This window comes from Sphaeramia orbicularis, chromosome 22 (assembly GCF_902148855.1).
Source record: "Sphaeramia orbicularis chromosome 22, fSphaOr1.1, whole genome shotgun sequence".
In the NCBI taxonomy this organism is placed as follows: Eukaryota; Metazoa; Chordata; class Actinopteri; order Kurtiformes; family Apogonidae; genus Sphaeramia; species Sphaeramia orbicularis.
The window spans coordinates 15,938,503-15,963,173 of NC_043978.1; the positions used below are offsets into that span (position 1 = coordinate 15,938,503).

Consider the following 24,671-nt stretch of genomic DNA (forward strand, 5'->3'; position numbering starts at 1 on the left):
CATTTATTTTTCATTTATTTATTATTATTTTAATCATTTATTAATTTTAAAAAAAAGAAAAGAAAAAAGAAGAAAAAAGAAGAAAAAAAAAAGAAAGAGGTTTTAAAAATCTCAGTTTGTAAGATAAGACTTTATTGATCCCACCATGGGGAAATTTCACACTTAACAGCATCATACAACACACCAATGCAAGAAAAAGACAGATAGAAAAAAAACACAAGTGAGAATAAAATATAAAGGAAAATAAGACATTTGGTATTTCTATAAATATTCATATAAATAGAGAATTAGAATTAAACATTCTTAAATGTAAAATTTAAATGGTATTTACATATGTACACTGTTTACATTTTGGTTTTTGTGACATAAAATAGCATTTACTTGTGGAGAAGAGACCCAAACATAGAGGAAAATATCAATTTTGCAAAATATTCCTTTCTTTTTAAATTTTAATTACAATTCAACTATTTGAAAAAAAAAAAAAAATCAGTGTTATTCCCATAAACTGAGATTTAGAAATTGAAAAAGGACCCTGTAAACAATGGTGTAGCCTCTTAAGCCCTCTGAAGCAGTTCCATCTGTGTTGCCATGGTAACGCTGCCTGTCACTTGCAGCAGTGTACACATTCTATACATCCACGTAAGCAGTAGAACATCACCTAAAAGCCTAATAAAACAATTTCTGGAAAACAGACCACAATCCAACAACAACTACTTAAATGGTTGAACAAGCTTTATATACGTTTACAGAGTTTTTGAAGAGTTGGAAAGTGGGAGGAGTTACTGGTTTACTGGTATTTTCCAAAATTCCGGTCCAATCTCCTGGTTTTGACAAATGGGTGAAAACGAAAGCAACAGGCTGCACCTACATAAAACGAGTCCAACTCAAGGACACGACGTAGGTGGAGACGGGATTAAAATGCCGCTATGATGAATGTTTCCTCTGCTCCGACATTTCTGGACACACTTCAAGTGAGTCTTAAACTTAATTTCGGCTTCAACCACGTTTATTCCCGCTAACATGTCTCTGGGGCATCTCAGTCAGCTGTTTTGGGGATTCGTCCAGAGGAGTTAATGCCCTTCCAAACCTCAGAAATGCTGCGGCGGTCACTACTTGAACAACGTCTGTGAAGGAAAACTGGATCTGTGAGAGCCTGGAATAACTGCTCCCACTTTGCACCTCTTTACAACATGTACAGGCCCATGTTTCCTCACAGGCTTTTAATGAACCAGGAAGTCATTAACAGTCGTGTTGATGTGGAGGAGAAAAGTGGACAAAAAAAAAGAAAAAAAAAAAAAAAAAAGTGAATTTGCGACATTTTCTGCGTGCACGGCAAAGTAATGTTTTAGTATTTTTCGTTTTTATTTTGCTTTGACTTTGTTTTTGTTTTTTTAATCTAATTTAATCTTTAGTTATTTTTAAGGCAGTTTCTTTTGTTATCTGCATCGATTTTCTTCATTTTTTTTTTTTTTTCAATTAATTTTTTGGTTTGTTTGTTTGTTTTGTTGTTTGTTTCCTTTTTTTTGTAATTTGAAGGTCTCCAAACATGGTGTGTATATGACAGTTTAATAATATAAGGCTGCATTTGTAAATAAGAATCTGTTCTTAATTGCTTGCCTGGGTAAATAAAGGTTAAATAAAAAAAAAAAACAAAAAAAAACAAAAACGCCTATAACAGAAAAACATAAATGATGATAAAATTGGAAGATAGATTTAAGAGCCATTCCTTTTTTCCTCATTTTAATTGATTTTAATTGATAGTAACTTAAATCTTTATTGAGTTTTATGGACAATTATAACAGAAACCCCCCCCCAAAAAAAGACAAAAACAAAGAAACGCACAAAACAAAACAAAAAACACCAACAAAAATAACAGACAAACAAGAGAACAAATGAGTACAAAGGAAAACAATGTGCCCAGGTAACAACTTTTTACCTTCTCAGTATTTATAACACTTAATTTTCACACTTTTCATTCAATAATAATCTTAAATGACCGGATTATTAGTTGTATTTTTCATTTTTATTTTGCTATTAAGGTTTAGCTTTAATTACTTTTTCAAGCCGATTTTTCTTTACTTTTTTCAATTTTGTTCAGTTTTTATCTAATTAATTGCTTTTTTTTATTATTTTTTTATTTTTTTTTACTTTTTTTGTAATTTAAAGGTCTCCAAACATGGTATGTATAACAAAAACATGACTTATGACAGTTTAATAACAGAAAGAAATAAAAGACAATGAAATCGGAGGATAGATTTAATAAGCATTCCTCTGTAATTTCAATTTATTTACTTTCCCACTTAATTTTCCCACTTTTCATGCAATAATAGCCTGAATTGACTGGATTATTGGTTGCATTTAAAATTTTTATTTTGCTTTTTACTCTTTAAAACAGTTTTTTTTCTTTACTACTTATGATTTTGGCCAGTTTTTATTCAATTTTTTTGTTATTTTTTGTCTTTTTTTAATTTTAGGGTCAGAAAACATGGTACATGTAAAAATATTCACTTATTACACTTTAATAACCATCCATGATAGAAAAATATAAATGATGATGAAATTGGAGGATGGATTTTACAGCCAATTCACTTTACTTTTATCTTATAATGATTAAATAACACTTAATTTTCACACTTTTCATTCAATAATATGATTAGATTATTGGTTGCATTTTTCATTTTGATTTAGCTTTTTATCCTTTAAGGCATTTTTTTTCTTTACTACCTTTGATTTTTTTCCAGTTTTTATTAAATTTTTGTAATTTTTTGTCTTTTTTTAATTTATTTGAGGGTCAGAAAAAATAGTGCGTATAAAACATATTCACTTATTACACTTTAATAACCATCCGTGAAAGAAAAATATAAATGATGAAATTGGAGGATGGATTTTACAGCCAGTTCACTTTACTTCTATCTTATAATGATTAAATAACACTTAATTTTCACACTCTTCATTCAATAATAACCTGAATTGACTGGATTATTGGTTACATTTTAAGTTTTTATTATGCTTTTACTCTTTAATGCAGTTTTTTTCTTTGCTGCTTTTCATTTTGTCCAGTTTTTAATCGATTTGTTGTCATTTTTTGTCTTTTTTTTTTTTTTTTGAGGGTCAGAAAACATGGTGTGTATAAAACATATTCACTTATTACACTTTAATAACCATCCATAATAGAAAAATATAAATGATGATGAAATTGGACAATGGACTTTATAACCAATTTGCTTTACTTTTATCTTATAATGATTAAATAACACTTAATTTTCACACTTTTCATTCAATAATAACCTTAAATGATTGGATTATTAGTTGCATTTTTAATTTTTTTTTTTTTGCTTTTTGCTCTTTAAAACAGGTTTTTTTCTTTACTACGTTTGATTTTGTCCAGTTTTTATTCAATTTTTATTATTTTTGGTCTTTTTTTATTTATTGGAGGGTCAGAAAACATAGTGCGTATAAAAAAAATTCACTTATTACACTTTAATAACCATCCATGAAAAAAAAATATAAATGATGTTGAAATTGGAGGATAGATTTAATAACTGTTCCTCTGTAATTTTAATATTTATTTTCCCAGGGATACAACACTTAATTTTCACCCTTTTCATTTAATATTAACCTTAAATGACTGGATTATTAGTTGCATTTTTCATTTTTATTTTGCTTTTTACTCTTTAAAGCAGTTTTTTTCTTAACTACTTTTGATTTTGTCCCGTTTTTATTCAATTTTTGTTATTTTTTGTACACTTGAATAACCATCCATGAAAGAAAAATATAAACGATGATGAAATTGGAGGATGGGTTTCACTTTACTTATATCTTATCATGATTAAGTAACACTTAATTTTCAAAGTTCAATTTTTGTTTCATTCAATAATAACCTTGAATAACCTAGTATTAATTATTTTATCTGTGTACTCACATGAGGCTTCTTTAATTTAACACCAGGCCTTTATTTTTGTGCCTCTGTTCTTAAAGATGTGGACTTATGAATTGCAAAGTGTTCAGTTACATAAGGATTTCTCCCGATCGCGTCATTATCATCAGAGAAAACAGCTGCGAAAAAGCTGTTAGTGGCCGGTTGTCGCACGGGGGGAGTATTATTTGGTGGCAGGAGATTTCTTAGCAGATGATCAAACACCCACAAAAAAAAAAAAAAAAAAAAAAAAAAAAAAAAGACTTTAAAAGATGTTTGTATCATCAAGCGGAAAAATGTGGAAGATAGATTTCACATCCACCAAAAACAAACAAACAAACAAAAAAAAGACAAGTTTCAGTTATTGTTTTTATCCATAAATGTTTAACTTTGATGCACGGTATTATCTATTTAAACTCTGCACTTAGTGGGGTTTATTTAATTTTAGATCAGGCCCTTGTTTTTGTCTTCGCTCTTAAATGACTTATGAATTGCAAAGTGTTGGGTTACGTAAGGATTTTTGAGGATCGCGTCATTATCATCAGAGAAAACGCCGTTCGCGGCCGGTCGTCAGCCGTCGTTTAGTGACACATTATTTGGCGGCAATTATATTTTCGAGGTCTCCGAACCTGCCTAAGGGTCCTGACTTATTTCCTGTTTGCATCTTCACAGGCTGTCTAACTGCGAGGGCGACCTTATTTGCCGCCTTTTATTGTATTTTCTGCTCTTTAATCAAGGCGCAGGCCAAGACACGCTGGAGATTTTCAGTTTTTATCCCCTTATTGTTCAGCGTCATTTGGAGCCTCCATTCATCGTCGCCAAGGCAGCAGCTGTTCTCCAGGGGTGGACGCAGAAACGGAGACGAGCGCCAAAAACCTCAAGTGAATTTAGATTTAATGTGCCCGGCCAATTTTCTCTTCTTTTTACCCCCAGAGACAATAAGTCAATAGACCCATTATTGTATTGTCATTTCTCCCTAAATGTAACCAAATGCACTTGATTCAGCAGCATTTGAGGACAAGCAGTCCATAAAAAGATGCCAGTGTTTGAAAGAAATTAACAGCTGCTCGGAGAGAATGGTAGTTAGTGTAAAAGCATGAGTCGTCACGACACCAGAACAGTTTTCTTCTGTTTTTGGAGTTTTGGATTTACAGTCAGGTCCAGATATGTGGACAGTGACACATATATATATATATTTTTTCCTCTGTTTAACACAGTAATAGAGTTGAAATGAAGCAACCAAGATACAATTTGGATTTTCAGCTTTAAGTCAAGGGCTCAAATTAGTGTTTTTCAACCTTGGAACCCTGAAATTTGTAGTAATTGAGAAAAAAATTAAAAAAAAAAAAAAAAAAGAAAAAAGTTACTGATAAAAAATATATGGTGAGTTGACAGAGACAATCCCAATCCATAAAAGACATGACAAACTGTGAAGCTGAAACTGAAGCACTGTGGTTCTGTTGATCTGTCAAATGTTCAAATGCTTCCAGCTCAAAACTAATTAAAACAATTAAAGTTAAGGTCAGTCTCAAATCGACAAAGTTTTGTCTGTAATATTTAGTATCTAAAGCAGTGTTTTTCAACTGTGGGGTCGCCTGGAATTCAAATGGGGTTGCCTAAAATTTCTAGTAATTGATAAAAATACAAAAAAAACTTACAAATAAAAAATATATGTTGAGTTGACAGAGACAATCTCAATTCATAAAAGACATGACAAACTGTGAAGCTGAAACGGAAGCACCTGGGGTTCTGTTTATCTTTCAAATGCTTCCAGCTCAAAACTAACTAAAACACAATTAAAGTTAAGGTCAGTCTCAAATCGACAGTTTTGTCTGTAATATTTAGTATCTAAAGCAGTGTTTTTCAACTGTGGGGTCGCCTGGAATTCAAATGGGGTTGCCTAAAATTTCTAGTAATTGATAAAAATACAAAAAAAACCCAACTTACAAATAAAAAATATATGCTGAGTTGAGAGAGACAATCCCAATCCATAAAAGACATGACGAACTGTGAGTGTGAAACTGAAGCACTGTGGTTCTGTTTATCTGTCAAATGTTCAAATGCTTCCAGCTCAAAACTAATTAAAACACAATTAAAGTTAAGGTCAGTCTCAAATCGACAGTTTTGTCTGTAATATTTAGTATCTAAAGCAGTGTTTTTCAACTGTGGGGTCACCTGGAATTCAAATGGGGTCGCCTAAAATTTCTAGTAATTGATAAAAATACAAAAAAAAAAAACTTACAAATAAAAAATATATGGTGAGTTGACAGAGACAATCACAATGCATAAAAGACATGACAAACTGTGAAGCTGAAACTGAAGCGCTGTGGTTCTGTTTATCTGTCAAATGTTCATTGTGGTCAGTTTCAGATGCTGCAGCTCTTTCATAATTCATAGTTTGAGTTCTTTGTTCAGTATTAATTGTCAGCCTTGTAAATCCAAGCTGGACTGACTGTAGTAACTGCAGTAATCTACACCTGGCTTTTCTGCCTTCCGTCCATAATAATATACATTATATAGACTAAATGTCATGTAAAATTAATGTTTATTTGCAACATAGTACAGCAAACTATTATATGATCAAAAACAAATTAATTTTTGCAAAAAAAAAAAAAAAAAAGTCTCCATTTTGAATGTCTGAGGTCGCCAGAAATTTGTGAAGTTAAAATGGGGTCGTGAGCCAAAAAAGGTTGGGAACCAGTGGGTTAAACAAAAATATTGCATCAACTGTTTAACTCCTTACTGCCCAAATGTATATATAATTACATTTAAAAAACACATTATATGTTATATGTCAGTATAGCACATATAATAGCTATGATGCAAATTAGCGACATTAGGCAAATATTACAATAAAGCAATTAAACAAATTTTCCAGTCTTAGGGATGTGGATTATTTTACTGATACCCTTATTGATCAGTACCCCCCAGTCAACAATCCAAACAAAACAGAAATGATCCAAAAATCAAGACAATGGAATGTAAATAATAACTGTTCTGTTTCCTCTGACTGACTTGGCCACTGAAGAATATCCTCGTTCTTTACCTTCAATAACTCGGTGTTTTGTGTCCATGAAACTGGGTTTATTCTGGTGTCTGGCACTTTGTTCAAAAATAAAAGACAAATTTAGACATATTTCCCCCCAGGATGTACCTAATGATGACATCAGATAAATGCAAAAAAAATTATACTCTTGCTCTGAGCCATCCCAAAATTAATGAATTTTTAATAAAATATTTGGACCAAAAATAGGAGCAAAATCCGGACATGAAAAACTACCTATAGGTGTGAGTGCATTACATCTGAAACATGGCTGTAAATGGTCTTATATAGACTATAAATAAAGACACTGTGTTAAATTTGATGATCCTGGCGGTTTTTCTAATCCAGACATGTGAGTTTTTCATGAATCTCAGTCTCATTCCAGGTTTCGTGTATAACCCATCGTGTCCACTGGTGTTACATGCAGAACCTGCCCATTTAAACACAAATAAATCGCAAGTGATTTTGCAACAGCGGTCATTTTTGTGAAACACCCTGCCTTACATATTTACTTCAATTCCCAGAATGTGCCTGTGAAAGAATACAAACATATTTGAAAAAATAGTGACGCGTAATTTACATGTCTTTTTGACCGTGTTACATGCAGATTTTTGTATTAAATATAATATAAAATAATATAAAATGTTTTATCTGAAAATTTGTTTCTCTTCTATCTCAGTAAATATTTTTAAAATAGACCCAAAATGCTTCCAAACTTGCATTAGTCTATATCTTGTTTGAATTTTTAGTCCCTCTGTCCTGCTTTTAGGGAGCAGTTTCGTAGAAGCAGCCATATTTGACTGTATTTAGTCTAATTTAATAAACTATTTTTATAGTCTTTTACAGTATATTTGGTTTTTGTGTCGTTTTAACTGCGTAAGTAGTAGTTTTATTTTTACTTTTGTTATTGGGAGGTGACAATTTTTTATTTATTTTTGTGTTCATTTGAGCTTTTTAGGTATTATGGAGAAAAGCACAATTTTATCTAAGTTTAAAAAGGTAGTAAATTATTTCCCATAAGGTTTCACAATGTGCAAAGCTATTTTATTCTTGTAAATGCATCTTTCTTGTTTTGAGGTTTACATATAGTCTGTGGTATAAAGTAAAAGAAAATATCAACTTTATCAGTGTTCTATAATTACCAATGAACATCTGGAGACAGTCCCTGAGCTTCATCAATGGCTCCTAAGGTGCTAATGCTAACTGCTAATACTAATGCTAGGTACTGTATGGGTAAAATACAGAGACCACCACCACACACAGGCTTCCATACAAAACAAACTTAAAATCTCTCAGATAAAAATTGCGAGCGATTGTTTTTAAGAGCTAAGACTTCATTATTTGGTCAGTATTGGTGTTTTTTTTTTATTTTATCGCTCATGTTTAGCTGCAGCGTACAAGCTAACGGCTAATGCTAACGAGCTGAGTGCAGATGTACATGTATGTGACTGTACGTACTCGTCGTATGTTTACAGTAGCTTTATGTCTTATCTGCAGTTGTATTTTATTTTAGTTTCTGAGGCATTTTTCAGTTTTTGTTCTTAATTTTATTCTATTTAACCCTTTCATGCATGAATTAATTAGTCGATAATTTTTTTTTTTTTTTTTACTGTTTTTATTCCTCTTTAGGCATGAAAAAACGATGCGATTGAATTTTTTTTTTTTTTTTTTTAAGAACTTATTTTTCATGGAGTTACAAAAATGTCCACTCATCTGAACACCATGCATTTAATTTTTGAAGCAAAGAAACATGTATTTAAAACCCATCATCAGAAAGTGATATACTGTGTGAAAACTATGAAATAATAACATTTTTCATGTAGCTGATATTTTCTCACATTTCAACATACTCTAATACTAGTTATTACTCACTTCATGGAGATAATATGCAAAAAAAAAAAAAAAAAAAACTTTTTGATTAAGACAACTTTTATTAATAGTTTTATAACAATTAACAATTGATTTACACTAAAACATATTACTGCAGATCAGGTTTATCAAGAACAGCAAAGTTACAGTAATGGTGTGAATTACAGTGTATGGGATGAGGCATTAAGTGTCCACTGTGTTGGATGATATGAAACTTAAACAACAAAACCCATGAATTTAACAAGAGAACAATAGCTGTCCACTGTAGTGACCAGTATGCATGAAAGGGTTAACATATACTTCTCAGTCACTATTATAAACAGACATTTCTAATACAACAGTTACTTCATGTTATGATGTAAACACACATTGCATTAGATTATTAACGTGTATAAATAAACATTTCTGTCCCTTTCGAACAGTTCCAGTCTTTAAAGTTCACAACCGACCCATCTTTAAAGTGGCTCCGTTCGAGCGCCTGTCGGCCATGAACGTGGTCAGCGCCATGGGCCTCGGCTTCCTCCTGGCGCTCCTCATCTTCATCGACCAGAACATCGTTGTGTCTCTGACCAACGCTCCAGAAAACAGGTAAAGGCCGATCGCCAATTACAAATACTGCATTACCATACGTTACTGCTGCTTTTAAGTGTCGTTACCTGACCTTTTTTTATTTTATTCCCAATATTTTAACACAAACACTCAAAGTTTGTTGTGTACATTTTCAGCAGGTTTTAATATTAATGCATTTGAGGAGGATTATCAATTATTTTTATGTCTCGGCTGAGGAGTATTGTAATTATTTTGTCGTTTGTCTGTCCATTCAACGACATAATCGCATTATCTGAAGAATGCATCGACACATCTGAACCAAATTTATACTGTGGATGCATCTTGGCATGGAGCAGAAGCCAAAAATAGTTAATAATAGGTGACCTTGACCTACTTTTTCAAGGTTAAATGACCTTGTGCAGTACTTTCAAATATAAATATGTATGTAATAAGTTTTACACAAAGACAGTCTAATCTAAATTATAGGGCAGTAACTTTCAACAGAATCGTACACTATATTTGGCCGAGGGGGATTAAAAGTACGCAGCACGTTATGTTTATTTTCTATACTCTAATACTAAAATACATTTTATCAGTAAACGTAGTCATTCTGAATGTTCTGCTGCTAGATTTCAGACATTTTTTGAAGTGTTTGTCATGTCTAACCAAAAATAAATCATCCATTAAAGTTGAGAAAAACAAAAATTTGGTATTTATCCTGATGATTATTGACATCACCGAGGCCTTTTACATTTCACCTTAACCCATAAAGACCCAGTGCTACTTTTGTGGCAGCTCCCAAATGAATTTTTCCCTCAATTTAACCTTTCATAAGTGATTTATCGCCATTTATTATTACCTCCGCCAAGGAGGTTATGTTTTTGCCAGGGTTTGTTTGTTTGTTTGTTTGTTTGTCTGTCCGTTAGTGTGCAACATAACTCAAAAAGTTATGGACAGATTTGGATGAAATTTTCAGGGTTTGTTGGAAATGGGATAAGGAAGAAATGATTAAATTTTGGTGGTATTCGGGGGCGGGGGGGCCCACGGGGGGGCCCACTGATCAGCCTTGGTGGAGGTCTGCGCTCTCCGAGTGCTTCTAGTTACATTATTTATTACATTACTTTATCTGTATTTTGCATTTTTTAAATTGAAAATCATGTATTTTTCCATATTTAATTCACTGATCATGTAGATGTTCATAAAAGCTCAGATTAAAGTTGTGTTTCATAGTATCAGAAACAGAGAAAACTAGATAAAAAGTTCCTTTTTCAGCAGAACATGTCAATTACTGAACATAAACCAAGTGTCTCCATGCACTTGTGGTTTTTCCATTGGACATCTGCGCAAAACTTTACTGATATTTACTAAATGTCAAAAAAACAGAAGTGCGTAATTTCGCAGTTTCCATTAAATCACAAATACGATGATTTGTTTATTTATTATCGCGAGATGACACGAGAAGTCATTCCATAAACATTGAGATGAACGTAAATACCATGTTGATTCGCGTTGATATATTCATTATTATTATATATTACCCCTCTATCTCATACTAAATTAAAAAGTGATTGGGTTTCCCGGTGTGTCCACACATACAGCGACATGTTTCTTCTTCGCTTGTTGTAACGTCCGTCAACATCCGTTTTTTTAATTCACCTGACTGTAGTTGCGAAAAAAGGTTTTTCCATTGCAGTTTTGTGTGATATACCATTTGCGCTACACTCGAGAAACCACCTCTTGCCAGCGCAAAAACTTTTAATGGAAAAATGAGACTTTTGGCAAAATTGTCGTTTTTCCGTTAGGTAAATTTTTATGCGCAAGTTATATTTGCGCAATTTGAGGGTCAATGGAAAAGCGACTACTGTGTTCATTTATTATATATTACCCCTCTATCCTGTACTAAATTAAAAAATGATTGGGTTTCCTGTTATGTCCACACACACCGCGACATGTTTCTTTTAAAACTCTTCTTCTTTGCTTGTTGTAGCATCCACCAACATCCTTATTTTTTTTATTCACGTGACTCTAGTTGTGGAAAAAGGTCTTTCCATTGCACTTTTACTTGATTTACCAGTTGCGCTACGCCCGAAAAACCACCTCTTGCCAGCTCAAAAACTTTTAATCGAAAAACAAAAGTTTTGGCGAAATTGTCATTTTTCCATTAGGCAAATTTTTATGTGCTAGTTACAGAACCGACTCCTGTCATTGATCCTACACCATGGGTTTTACTGGTGAATCAATGTTGTAGAACAGGGGTGTCAAACTCATTTTCTTCTGGGGGCCACATTCAGTCCAATTTAATCTGAAGTGGGCCGGACCAGTAAAAGAATAGCATGATAGCCAATAAATAATGACAACTCCAAATTGTTTTAGTGCAAAAAATAACGTTCAATTATGCCAATATTTACATTTACAAACTATCCAAACAAAAACGATGTGAATAGCTGGAAAAAAACAGAATTTGTTAAGAAATAAAAGTACAATTTTATCAATATTATGCCTCGACTTATCATTTATACATATGCACAAAACATTTAGTAACAGGCAGAAAATTGTTAAAATTGCACTTAATTTTCTTCATTTTGTTCAAGTTATTCACATGTTATCATTAAAAGATAATTTGTTAATTAACGTTTTCGTAACTTAATGTTTTTTGCACTAAATCAAAGAGAAAAAAATTGGTGTTGTCATTATTTATAGGTTATTATATTATTTTTGAGATCGATACCCTAACTTGGACTTTGCAAATTCATCCCACGGGCCGTATTGGAATCTTTGGCGGGCCAGTTTTGGCCCCCGGGCCGCATGTTTGACACCTGTGTTGTAGAAGATGACAGCGTTTCCATGGTAACTACGGAGCCTCTGAACATCTAAATAGGTCATATCTGATGACCATGAAAAGACGACAAACTGTATTTTACACCAATTATTTCCATGTATTGATAGAATTAAAGGATCGACAGGTATTAAACAGCTTAGATCAGTAGATGCTTGTGGTTACCAGTGGCTGTTTGGGTTTTTATGAGTTAAATTCATTCCAGATTCAGAACTTTTTCACTCGTACTGAAGTTTAGAGGGTGAATCAGTCCTTCTACTTACCCCAGAAGACAGAATGTGTGGACGACTTTTGCCACCTCTGGTCAGTTTCAAGCACATCTAACTTTGTGCATGTTTTCATCTCTTCCTACGCTCTGGACAGGATGACGATTATGCGGCTGTCAGCAGGGATCAGAATAATAATCTACGCGTTTTCTCAGCATGTTGGTTCTAATTACAGACATAAACTCAACCCGTGACCCTTCAAAAAAGCCACCGAGGACCTTTGGGGATCCACGGGCCCTACTTGGAGATCAGCTGCAACCCGATATTTGCCGGTTTGTTAGGGAGAGCAGATTAACTGAGCCATAAATTTGACATCTGAGTCAAATTGTCACAGTCAGGGAACTCTGAAGAAGCCTCAGAGCCAAAACACGACGCTGAACTTGTCCCCTTTTGTTCCATATTTGCATTGGAGGGACTAATTTAGAGCTTATTCTTCCCTCATAGATGTACCATCGAGGAGCCCTACAGTAAAAATCTACGATGAGGGACGGCCGAACCTTATCTTTTATGTTTGTGGTGCAGGAATTAATTGGATGTCTGTTCCGAAAAAGGGAATTAAAATCACCAGGAGCCAAATAGCAGCCGCGCATCTTCAAGAGTATTGATCTCTTTTTAACAATTTACACTTAAAGACTTTATTTGCTGGTGACGGAAACATCAAAATACGTTTGATCAACGCCGTTTGCTGTTTTTAACCTTCACTTTCCTTCGCTTTGCCGTTTTATGCGTCACATGCTTTGATTGTGTTTGTTTTTCTATTTGTGCTCATTTATTGCTTTTGGTGTTTATCGCCATTATGCAAATAGCCGCGCATCATTTTCATGCATACCGATTAAAAAGATGTATTTGAGTGTAACTGTCTAATAACTAATGAAATCTGCCTTTACTCGCGTCGATTTAAAGCACGCTACTGTCAATGTCATGCTCAAGGTTAAGTCGGTGTGACACACTGCAGCTGCTAATCGGTGTTATCCCTCCGCAGCAGATACACCCAGGATGTAAGAATATTCAACATTCTGGGATGTACACGAATTTCTTATTTCTTTTGGAATAATCTAAGAATATGTCATTTCTAACCAGGCTTTGTACAGTATTAGAACACAGGGTTTGTGAGGATGTCAGATACACTAAAAGTGGACAAAAGTATTGGGACACGTTTATTATTTCGTTATTTACTTTCACTGCTGTTTCAAAAAATTCAGAGGTGGTCTAGTCTTGGGGGGGACAGGAGGTTCTCGTTGTTTATGCTCAAGGGAGACCCACACAATATTACCAATTCATGTCAGAAAAGATATGTATTGTGTTAAAACCTTAAAAAAGATATGTGTTAAAAAAAGAAAAAAAAAACGTATTGGGACACGTTTATTATTTCGTTATTTACTTTAACTGCTGTTTCAAAAATTCAGAGGTGGTCTAGTCTTGGGGGGGCGGGGGGTTCTGGTGGTTTATGCTCAAGGGAGACCCACACAGTATTACTAATTCATGTCAGAAAAGATATGTATTGTGTTAAAACCTTAAAAAAGATATGTGTTAAAAAAAAAAAAAAAAAACGTATTGGGACACGTTTATTATTTCGTTATTTACTTTAACTGCTGTTTCAAAAATTCAGAGGTGGTCTAGTCTTGGGGGGGGTTATGCTCAAGGGAGACCCACACAATATATTACTAATTCATGTCAGAAAAGATATGTATTGTGTTAAAACCTTAAAAAAGATATGTGTTTAAAAAAAAAAGTATTGGGACACGTTTATTATTTCGTTATTTACTTTCACTGCTGTTTCAAAAAATTCAGAGGTGGTCTAGTCTTGGGGGGGGCGGGGGGTTCTGGTGGTTTATGCTCAAGGGAGACCCACACAGTATTACTAATTCATGTCAGAAAAGATATGTATTGTGTTAAAACCTTAAAAAAGATATGTGTTTTTTAAAAAAAAAGGTAACACTTTACTTGAAGGTCTAGTTCATAATGCATTAAGCGCACATTCATAAGACATTATAATGCATTTATAATGCATTATAAAAGTCATTACAACAGTTTACGATCATGTACAACAACTTATACCAAGGTTAATAAAGTATTATAAGTGTAGGCATAATGTATTATAAATTCAGCTTTCATTATGTTTTATACATCCAAACCAAAGTGACAAATGTTTGTAGGAAGAATCTCAAGTCCTGGGTTACGTAACACATTATAACCATCATAACTCTAGCCACTTACAAAGACACAGAGAACTGCTCTGACATAGTTTCTGAAACTGAATAAGTCCTTATAAACATCAATAATAAGTTTCAGGATGACTGATGACTGATTATAATATAACACAAGTATGATGACTTACGAGCAGTATCTGCTGGCTCTAAGTAAAGTGTAAGTCAAAAATTATACATCAAAGTGTTCGTAATTAATTTGTTTTGCAAAAACAAAACATTAAAAGAACAGAGACAGTAAATAGAAGTGTTACATGTTGTTTTATACATAAATAAAAAATAATGTGGCAGCTCTAAATCTGTTAATTCAAACACATACTTTTTTTTTTTTAATAAATATGAAATCCCTAAAATAGATGAGTATAGAGACCAGTGACAAAACCTAACAAAAGTTCCCCACCTAAAAAAATAAATTCCTTCACACTGCTTTGGAATGGATGTATAACACATAATGAAAGCTGAATTTATAATACATTATGCCTACACTTATAATACTTTATTAACCTTGGTAGAAGTTGTTGTCCATGATCATAAACTGTTGTAATGACTTTTATAATGCATTATAAGTGCATTATAATGTCCTATGAATGTGCGCTTAATGCATTATAAACTAGACCTTCAAGTAAAGTGTTACCAAAAAGAAAACAAAAAGTATTGGGACACGTTTATCATTTCGTTATTTACTTTCACTGCTGTTTCAAAAATTCAGAGGTGGTCTAGTCTTTGGGGGGGGGGGGGGTTATATGCTCAAGGGAGACCCACACAATATTACCAATTCATGTCAGAAAAGATATGTATTGTGTTAAAACCTTAAAAAAGATATGTGTTAAAAAAAAACAAAAAAAAAACGTATTGGGACGCGTTTATTATTTCGTTATTTACTTTAACTGCTGTTTCAAAAATTCAGAGGTGGTCTAGTCTTGGGGGGGGCGGGGGGTTCTGGTGGTTTATGCTCAAGGGAGACCCACACAGTATTACCAATTCATGTCAGAAAACATATGTATTGTGTTAAAACCTTAATAAAGATATGTGTTAAAAAAAAAAAAAAAAAAAAGTATGTGGACACATTGAATTCAGGTGTTTCTTTTCTAACATTGGTCTGGGATACAAAACAATAATGACAAATATATAATGTAGTTTTATATTCGGATAAATATCATTGCATTGGATAGTTTTGTTTAAATTTTTAAAAGACTATTGAGTTTTATAAACTATGTGGACAAAAGTATTGGGACACATCATGGCTACAGCTGTAAGATGTCCTGTTCATGATGATTTAACAAATAAATATCAATATTTCCTTAAAGTTTAACGGGACATTTTTCTTTCTAAGTCAGATCTGAAGAAAATAGATGGTTAGTTTTGGTAGAAAATTATTTTTTACAGTCACAGCATGAAAAATATTTTAGAGATTTAGAGGAAGAACATTTAAAATCCCAGTCATGGATTAAAAAAGAAAAAAAAAAAAGTGGTTCCAAGCACAACAAACCCCACCCCTCGCACGTATTGTAGCTTAATTTGGCATCGATCCAAATGATGTCATCATGTCTGTGCATGTGCTGATGTCAGCGTATGAATTACCTCTATATCTGTTCCGAATTTGAAGTAAATTGAATTGAAAGTGATGTTTTTATAGCAATTTGAACTTTCACTCATTGTATGTAAATAGGGAAAAAAAGAGTTTGAAAATTCATTAAAAAATTTGAACTTTGACCTACTTTTCCCAAAATGTAATGACATCTATTTTGCGTCAATGGCAATCTATAAACCCAATTTGGTATGAATTCAACCAATAGTTTTGCCACTGAAGTGTTAACAAACAAACAAACAATGAAACAAAGAAACAAATGGAACCAAAAACAGCTGGGGAAAAATTAATGTTGAGAGAAATAAAGTAAAAAAAAACCATCTCTGAGGCATTTTTGAAGCAAACGTAACTATTTAAATAAAACTAACCAATACAATAGAATGATATTTATCCCAATATAAAACTATATTATAATATTAGTCGTTATTGTTTTGTATCCCAGACCCCTGTTAGAAAAGAAACACCTGAATTCAACGCGTCCACATACTTTTGTCCACATAGTGTCCATTCTATCAGGGCTGAAGGACGTACGGTTCTGAACAGCTACACTAACTTCTCTTCTTGGCTGGAAAATGTTAAATATTTAACTGGATTCATTTCTACTGTAGCGGCAGAGGCTCAGTTCCAAGTTAAACGGAAATGACCAGACGTGTTGGCAGGGGCTGGGCTCAGATTCCTTTCCACCAAAAGAAAATAATAATAAAACAAGAAAAAACAGACAAAACTTACCTCCTGAAACACTGTTTCTTTGAATGTTTCCTTGCATGTGAGGGCTGCATACCGCTTAAAAACTGTGAAAGATGATAAAATTTGCTGGAAACCTCACATAAAACATGTACAAAACAAACTATCCAGAAGCATCTCAGTCCTGGCCAGAGCAAAGGGGATATTAGATCAAAAATCCCTTCAGATTTTGTATAATTCATTGATCTTACCCTATTTAAGTTACTGTTTGGAGATATGGGGAAATGCATATACAAGTTCATTACAAAGACTTTTTCTACTGCAAATAAGAGCTATAAGAATCATTCACAATGTTGGTTTTCGTGAACACAAATCCACTATTTTTACAATCTAAAACTTTAAAACTCATTGACCTTGTGGAATTCAAAACTATTCAAATAATGTATAAAGCAAAGAATAACTTACTGCCAGGCAATATTCAAGAAATGTTTTGTGAAAGAGAGGGAGGCTATGATTTAAGGGGAAAGTTAAATTTAAAGATTCATAAAGTACGCACTACGTTAAAAAGTTTCTGTATTAGCATCTGTGGAGTAAAATTGTGGAACAAATTGTGTGTGGAGAGAAAACAAATATCAAACATAATTCAGTTTAAAAAAAGATGATTCTTGAGAGGTACAGTATTTAAGAATGACAATGAGGCCAGTTTGTTTAGGGATGATGTTGCACTGATAAATCTGCTGTAATTACTGAAGAAAATGGTTGAATTGTTGAGTCTGTTTGTATGACTGCACTGCCACGAACATATTATTGGGTGTAACTCAGTTACTGCATTATGTATTTGTTGTGGTTTGATGTTAAAATTAGGAAAATAGTATTGTTTGACTCTTGTGTCAAGTTAGTGATAAAGGTGTAAAAGCACTGAGGGGTAGGATTAAGTAAGTTTATACTTCTTCCTACTCCTTTTCGACCATGCAAAATTCAGACTTGTATGTGCTTGGAGATAGATTCTGTCCATTTGAATGTTTTGTTTTGTTTTTATTTTTTGCATGTTCGAAATACAGGGTGGGGAAGCAAAATTTACAATATTTTGAGGCAGGGATTGAAAGACAGTGTATGACCAATTAGTTTATTGAAAGTCATGACAATTTATTTGCCACAAGAAAATGTACATCATAGAAAATGTTTTTATTCTATGTGTCCTCCTTCTTTCTCAATAACTGCCTTCACACGCTTCCTGAAACTTGCGCAAGTGTTCCTCAAATATTCAGGTGACAACTTCTCCCATTCTTCTTTAATAGTATCTTTAAGAAAGTCGACATTGCTGTGTGATGTTCTATTGGTAGCATGTTCTAAAACGCCCCAAATAACATAATCCAGAGGGTTTAGATCTGGGCTAGAAGGCGGCCATAAACATGATTCCCAAAAATTGCTAAAGTTGGATTTGTTGCTGTTGTCAACAAGTGTTTTGGTGTTCTTGTGTAAGATTTGAACTTCAAATCATATTTTACTGCATTTCTAACGGTCTTGTTGTCTACCTCAAGTTCTATTGCCATTTTTCTCATGGATTTGTTTGGATCCTTTAGGATTTTGGATTTGAGAGCTTTAATAAAAGCTTTGGTACATTTTTTGTTGCTTCCTCCACTTCCAGACTTTCTCATAATAGTTTTGCTCATAGTCATTCTCTTCTTTCCATTATAAACAGTCTTTATGGACACTCCAACTATTTTTGAAATCTCCTTTGGTGTGACGAGTGCATTCAGCAAATCACACACTCTTTGACGTTTGCTTTCCTGATTACTCATATGGGCAAAAGTTTCTGAAAAGGTATGGATAATAGTGTTAGGTATGATTATGACATCAGTATATGTTTGGTTTCAAAACAATTGACGTAGTGCCTGCTGAGAAAAAACAACTAAATGTTCATTGTAAATTTTGCTTCCCCACCCTGTAAATAAATAAATAAATAAATAAATAAATGACATTGGAGAGTGGACCAAGGTTTTGATTAGATTTACCGCAGGATTTTACACAGGATGATTCCAGCTACTTCACCGTCTTAAAGCTTCAGTGTGTAGTGACATCTAGTGGTGAAGACGCTCACCTCTCACTCTTCATCAACGGTGGCAGCAAATAAATATGGAAGTCGTCCATCAGAACCAGTGTTCGCTTTGTCATCCGTTGATTTCTGAACTGAAATTTCCACCTTCAAGCCTTTCATGCAATTATGAGAACCTTGGTCACGATATTTTAGTGTTTTTATTCCAGTTTAGGCATGAAAAAACCATGTGATTCAGTTTTGTTTGTTTTTTTTGTTTTTTTTTAAGGAGTTACAAAACTGTCCCCTCAGCCGGACCCCGTGCATTTAATTTTTGAAGCAAAGAAACATGTATTTAAAACCTAATATCAGAAAGTGATATGGAAAAGTATGAATTAAAAACATTTTTAATGCTGCTAATCAGATGTTTTCCTACATTTTAACATACTCTAATACTAGTTATTATTCATTTCATGGAGATAATATGCACAAAAAACCCCTGTTTTGTTTGTTGATTTACACGTAAACATGTTACTCCAGATCAGGTTTATCTAGAACAGCATAGTTACAGTAATGGTATGAAATGCACTGTATGGGATGATGCATAAGCGTTCACTGTGTCAGCTGATATGGAACTAAAACAATAAAATCCATGAATATACAAGAGAACAGCTGGAGAAGAACTGTCCACTGGAGTGACCAGTATGCATGAAAGGGTTAAAGCCCTAAACCGCTGCCACCGACCAAAAGCATCTACTTAATACCTGTCGATCAACTAATTCTATCAACACATGTAAATCAGGGGTGTCAAACTCATTTTAGTTCAGGGTCCACATTCAGCCTGATATGATCTAAAGTGAGCCGAACCGGTAAAATAATATAAATAATAGGATAAGAACTTTGGAGTGAAAAAAGCACATTCCGTAATGAAAACGTTTACATCTACGAATTGTACTTGAACATAACATGAACAACCTGAAAATTCTTTAGTAAAATAAGTGAAATGTTAACAATATTACACTTTAGTTTACCATTTATACATGTGAATCACAACTTACAGATCACCGTTTATCTACAAATACATAAAACATTAAATAACACGGAGATTATTATTAAAATTCCACATGCACAGTAAAATCACCAGTGTTTATATATCACACTTAAAGAGTTAATTTTAACACTACCTCAGTGAACATGTGGTCCCTATCTACAAAGTATAAAATTTACACTGAACATAGAGTTACATTTCCAGAGTCAACTTTACTCTAGTAAGAGTTAATATTTTACACTACACTACACTAATTAGTGTCAGTCAAGTTTTACACTATGTGAGAAGTAACACCCATAGTGTTATTCACATTCAACACTGAAGAGTTAAGTGTTAAGAAATACCTTTTCCAGTGTTAAACCTACTTAACACTACATGTTGATAAATAAATGACTCCAAAGAGTGTTGATTTTTACCTGCCTCCTACCAGTGTTACATATGATGTACTATAGTCCCAGTGTCTGCAGGGGCCAATTTTTTTGTACCCAATTTATTCCAAGTAAAAATGAAATACTGCAATTAAAAGTAAACATAAAATGACATGTACAATGAAAGCCGCCGACCCGATATCACGTTATCCATTTGAAATTCGGTATTTGAAAACATGTACCCAACAGTGACAACGATGACGTAACTTTATTCTTGCACACAAATTCTGCTTGGATGAAATAACAAAAGCAAGAGTTTATTTACACAAACTTACAAACGCAGTTTTTCGATGTGAGGAAGATGGCGATGCCAGAGTCCAACTTTGAGTCTAAATTTGTAGGTGAAATATTCTCAGTACCTTTACCTTTACCTTTTGCAATGGCAAAAAAGTCAAATTCAGGCTCTGGGAACAAATAAACCACCAGTTTCTTAAGATTTGACAAGTGTTCTAAAATTTTTGCACACCGCTGTATAAGGTCCAGACTTCCGACGAACATTTCTCCGAGTACGACATAATTGTTTGTCAGCAGCAGCGGTTGTAGTGAAAACTGAACATATGTCCAAACTTTGAGCCGATTACCTCAAATGTTCAGTTGTTGGTTGAACAGGACAGAGCAGCACAGCCAACAACCTGGAGGGGGCGGAGCCTGAAGTGGCTCATGTGCATTTAAAGGGCCAGCGCTCCAAACCACCTTTCAGGTGTCATTACTCAGAAATAGGGTTGAAGATGGACCTGTGGAGTTGAATTAATGAAGAATTCAGACCCAAGCAGAGCATTTACAACAGGGGTGTTAAACATGCAGCCCGCCAAAGGGTCCAGTTCGGCCCATGGGATGTTTTTCCCAAGTGCAAAAATTCCACAGTCTTGAATTTAATTAAGCAAAAAAAAAAAAAAAAAAAAAAGGTTGAATTAAGGAAAAAATCTTGAATTAAGCCAAAAAAAAAAAAAAAATCTTCAATTAAGTAAAAAGAATCTTGAATTAAGCCAAAAAAAAAAAAAAATCTTCAATTAAGTACAAAAATCTTCAATTAAGCCAAAAAAAATCTCAAATTTAGCAAAAAATCTTGAATTAAGCCAGAAAAATCTTCAATTAAGTAAAAAAAAATCTTCAAGTAAGCCAAAAAAATCTTCAATTAAGTAAATAAAAAATTCAATTAAGCCAAAAACATCTTCAGTTAAGTAAAAAAAAAAAATCTTCAATTAAGTTAAAAAAAATCTTCAGTTAAGCAAAAAAATCTTCAATTAAGTAAAAAAAAAAATCTTCAATTAAGCCAAAAAAAAAAAATCTCAAATTTAGCAAAAAATCTTGAATTAAGCCAGAAAAATCTTCAATTAAAAAAAAAAAATCTTCAGGTAAGCCAAAAAAAATCTTCAATTAAGTAAATAAAAAATTCAATTAAGCCAAAAACATCTTCAGTTAAGTAAAAAAAAAAAAATCTTCAATTAAGTAAAAAAAATCTTCAGTTAAGAAAAAAAAATCTTCAATTAAGTAAAAAAATCTTCAGTTAAGAAAAAAAAATCTTCAATTAAGTAAAAAAAAAAAAAATCTTCAATTAAGCCAAAAAAATCTCAAATTTAGCAAAAAATCTTGAATTAAGCCAGAAAAATCTTCAATTAAGTAAAAAAAAATCTTCAAGTAAGCCAAAAAAAATCTGCAATTAAGTAAATAAAAAATTCAGTTAAGCCAAAAACATCTTCAGTTAAGTAAAAAAAAAAAAATCTTCAATTAAGTAAAAAAAATCTTCAGTTAAGAAAAAAAAATCTTCAATTAAGTAAAAAAAAAATCTTCAATTAAGCCAAAAAAAATCTCAAATTTAGCAAAAAATCTTGAATTAAGCCAGAAAAATCTTCAGTTAAGTAAAAAAAAAATCTTGAATTAAGCCAAAAATAATCTTCAATTAAGTAAAAAAAAATCTTCAAGTAAGCAAAAAAAGTCTTCAATTAAGTAAATAAAAAATTCAATTAAGCCAAAAACATCTTCAGTTAAGTAAAAAAAAAAAATCTTCAATTAAGCCAAAAAAATCTCAAATTTAGCAAAAAATCTTGACTTAAGCCCCCAAAAAATCTAGAATTAACAGCTTATTTGTTTTCTTTGTTTTAGTGCAAAAAATAACATTAAATTATGAAAATATTTACATTTACAAACTATCCTGTAACAATAAAATGTGAATAACCTGAACAAATATAAACAACCTGAAATGTCTAAAAAAAACTAAGCACAATTTTAACAATTTTTCTGCCTGTCACTTAGTGTTTAGTGTCTTTGTAGATCTGATCCATAATGCACACGCAGAAGTGATAAGTTGAGGAATAATATTGTTAAAATTGCACTAAATTTTCTTACGTGTTTTAATTTAAATTTCAGTTTTTTGAGTTTTTTTGTTTTGTTTTTTTTTTTGGATAGTTTATAAAAGTAAGTATTTTCATAATTTAATGTTTTGGGGGGTTTTTTACACTTAAAGACAAAAATTTGGAGTTGTTACTTATAGGTTATTCTGTTTTTATTTTTCTGGTCCCGCCCACTGCAGATCAAATTTAGCTGAATATGGAACTGAATTAAAATGAGTTTAACACCCCTGATCTATAGGTTATGTAGACCACCGGGAAATGTTTGAAAATGCGTAATTCCATTTAAAAAAAAGGCCAAATATCACTCCTCTAACCAAAATAAAACCAAGCACACGTATGTATTTCCCCTCATAAACCCACATGAGCACAGAATCATGTATTTCCAAGCGTAGGACCCACTCAGAGGACACAGATCTTTGTTATTTGGATGTTTCAGGGTCTCTACTGTCGTGTCATGATCGGTTCAGTATTTTAAGGTGACCACCCAGAGCCTGCACACCAGCTGCAGTGATCCCTCACTAACACGAAGACCCTGGTGCTGAGGAAAGGTCGCCGTTTTCCCTTGACGTAAACTTACTGTAATACCACGCTCGGCTTCCCGTGTCATCATCAGTGATATACGGATTAAAATATGAAAACGACGCACAACAGGGACGCGGCTTTTTCTCGCTTGTTGCATCCGAAGACAATGAGCGCTGAAAACCTACGAGCGAGTGAGTTTATTCAGGTTGTGTTGAAGGGCATGGCTAACCTTAGGAGAGTGATGCCCTTTTGATTTGTGGGTCCGTTTGTCCACAGACGTCATGTGTGCTCACTTTGGAATATTACTGTATGCAAAACTGTCTGTGTCCACTTCTGTCTGTGATCGCATGTGTTCATGTGGGTGTTTTCAGTCAGTCTGGGGTTTTTACTGTGGCCCAGAATAGAATAGAATAGAATAGAATAGAATAGAATAGAATAGAATAGAATAGAATAGAATTAGATAATATTAGATAGAATAGAATAGAATTAGATAGAATAGAATAGAATTAGATAATATTAGATAGAATAGAATAGAATAGAATAGAATAGAATAGAATAGAATAGAATAGAATAGAATAGAATAGAATAGAATGTATTAGATAGTATTAGAATAGAATAGAATAGAATAGAATAGAATAGAATAAAATAGAATAGAATTAGATAGAATAGAATAGAATAATATTAGATAGTATTAGATAGAATAAAATAGAATAGAATAGAAAAGAATAGAATAGAATAGAATAGAATAGAATAGAAAGTATTAGAAAAGAATAGAATAGAATAGAATTAGATAGAATAGAATAATATTAGATAGAATAGAATAGAATAGAATAGAATAGAATAGAATAAATAGAATAGAATAATATTAGAATAGAATAGAATAGAATAGAATAGAATAGAATAGAATAGAATAGAATAGAATAGAATGTATTAGATAGTATTAGAATAGAATAGAATAGAATAGAATAGAATAGAATAAAATAGAATAGAATTAGATAGAATAGAATAGAATAATATTAGATAGTATTAGATAGAATAAAATAGAATAGAATAGAATAGAATAGAATAGAATAGAATAGAAAGTATTAGAAAAGAAAAGAATAGAATAGAATAGAATTAGATAGAATAGAATAATATTAGATAGAATAGAATAGAATAGAATAGAATAGAATAGAATAGAATAGAATAGAATAGAATAAATAGAATAGAATAATATTAGAAAAGAATAGAATAGAATAGAATAGAATAGAATAGAATAGAATAGAATAGAATAGAATAGAATAGAATAGAATTAGATAGAATAGAATAATATTAGATAGTATTAGATAG

The 24,671-nt window shown here is 32.5% G+C and overlaps 1 protein-coding gene across 3 annotated transcripts in view; it reads left to right on the forward strand.

Moving 5' to 3' along the window:
• slc4a11 (solute carrier family 4 member 11) overlaps nt 1-24,671 on the forward strand; it is a 403,848-nt gene that overhangs the window by 350,480 nt on the left and 28,697 nt on the right. For all 3 annotated transcript variants that reach the window (XM_030126744.1, XM_030126745.1, XM_030126746.1), the window contains one exon: nt 9,251-9,416. In XM_030126744.1, coding sequence (XP_029982604.1) covers nt 9,251-9,416 — 166 coding nt within the window. The remainder of the gene's footprint in view (nt 1-9,250; nt 9,417-24,671) is intronic.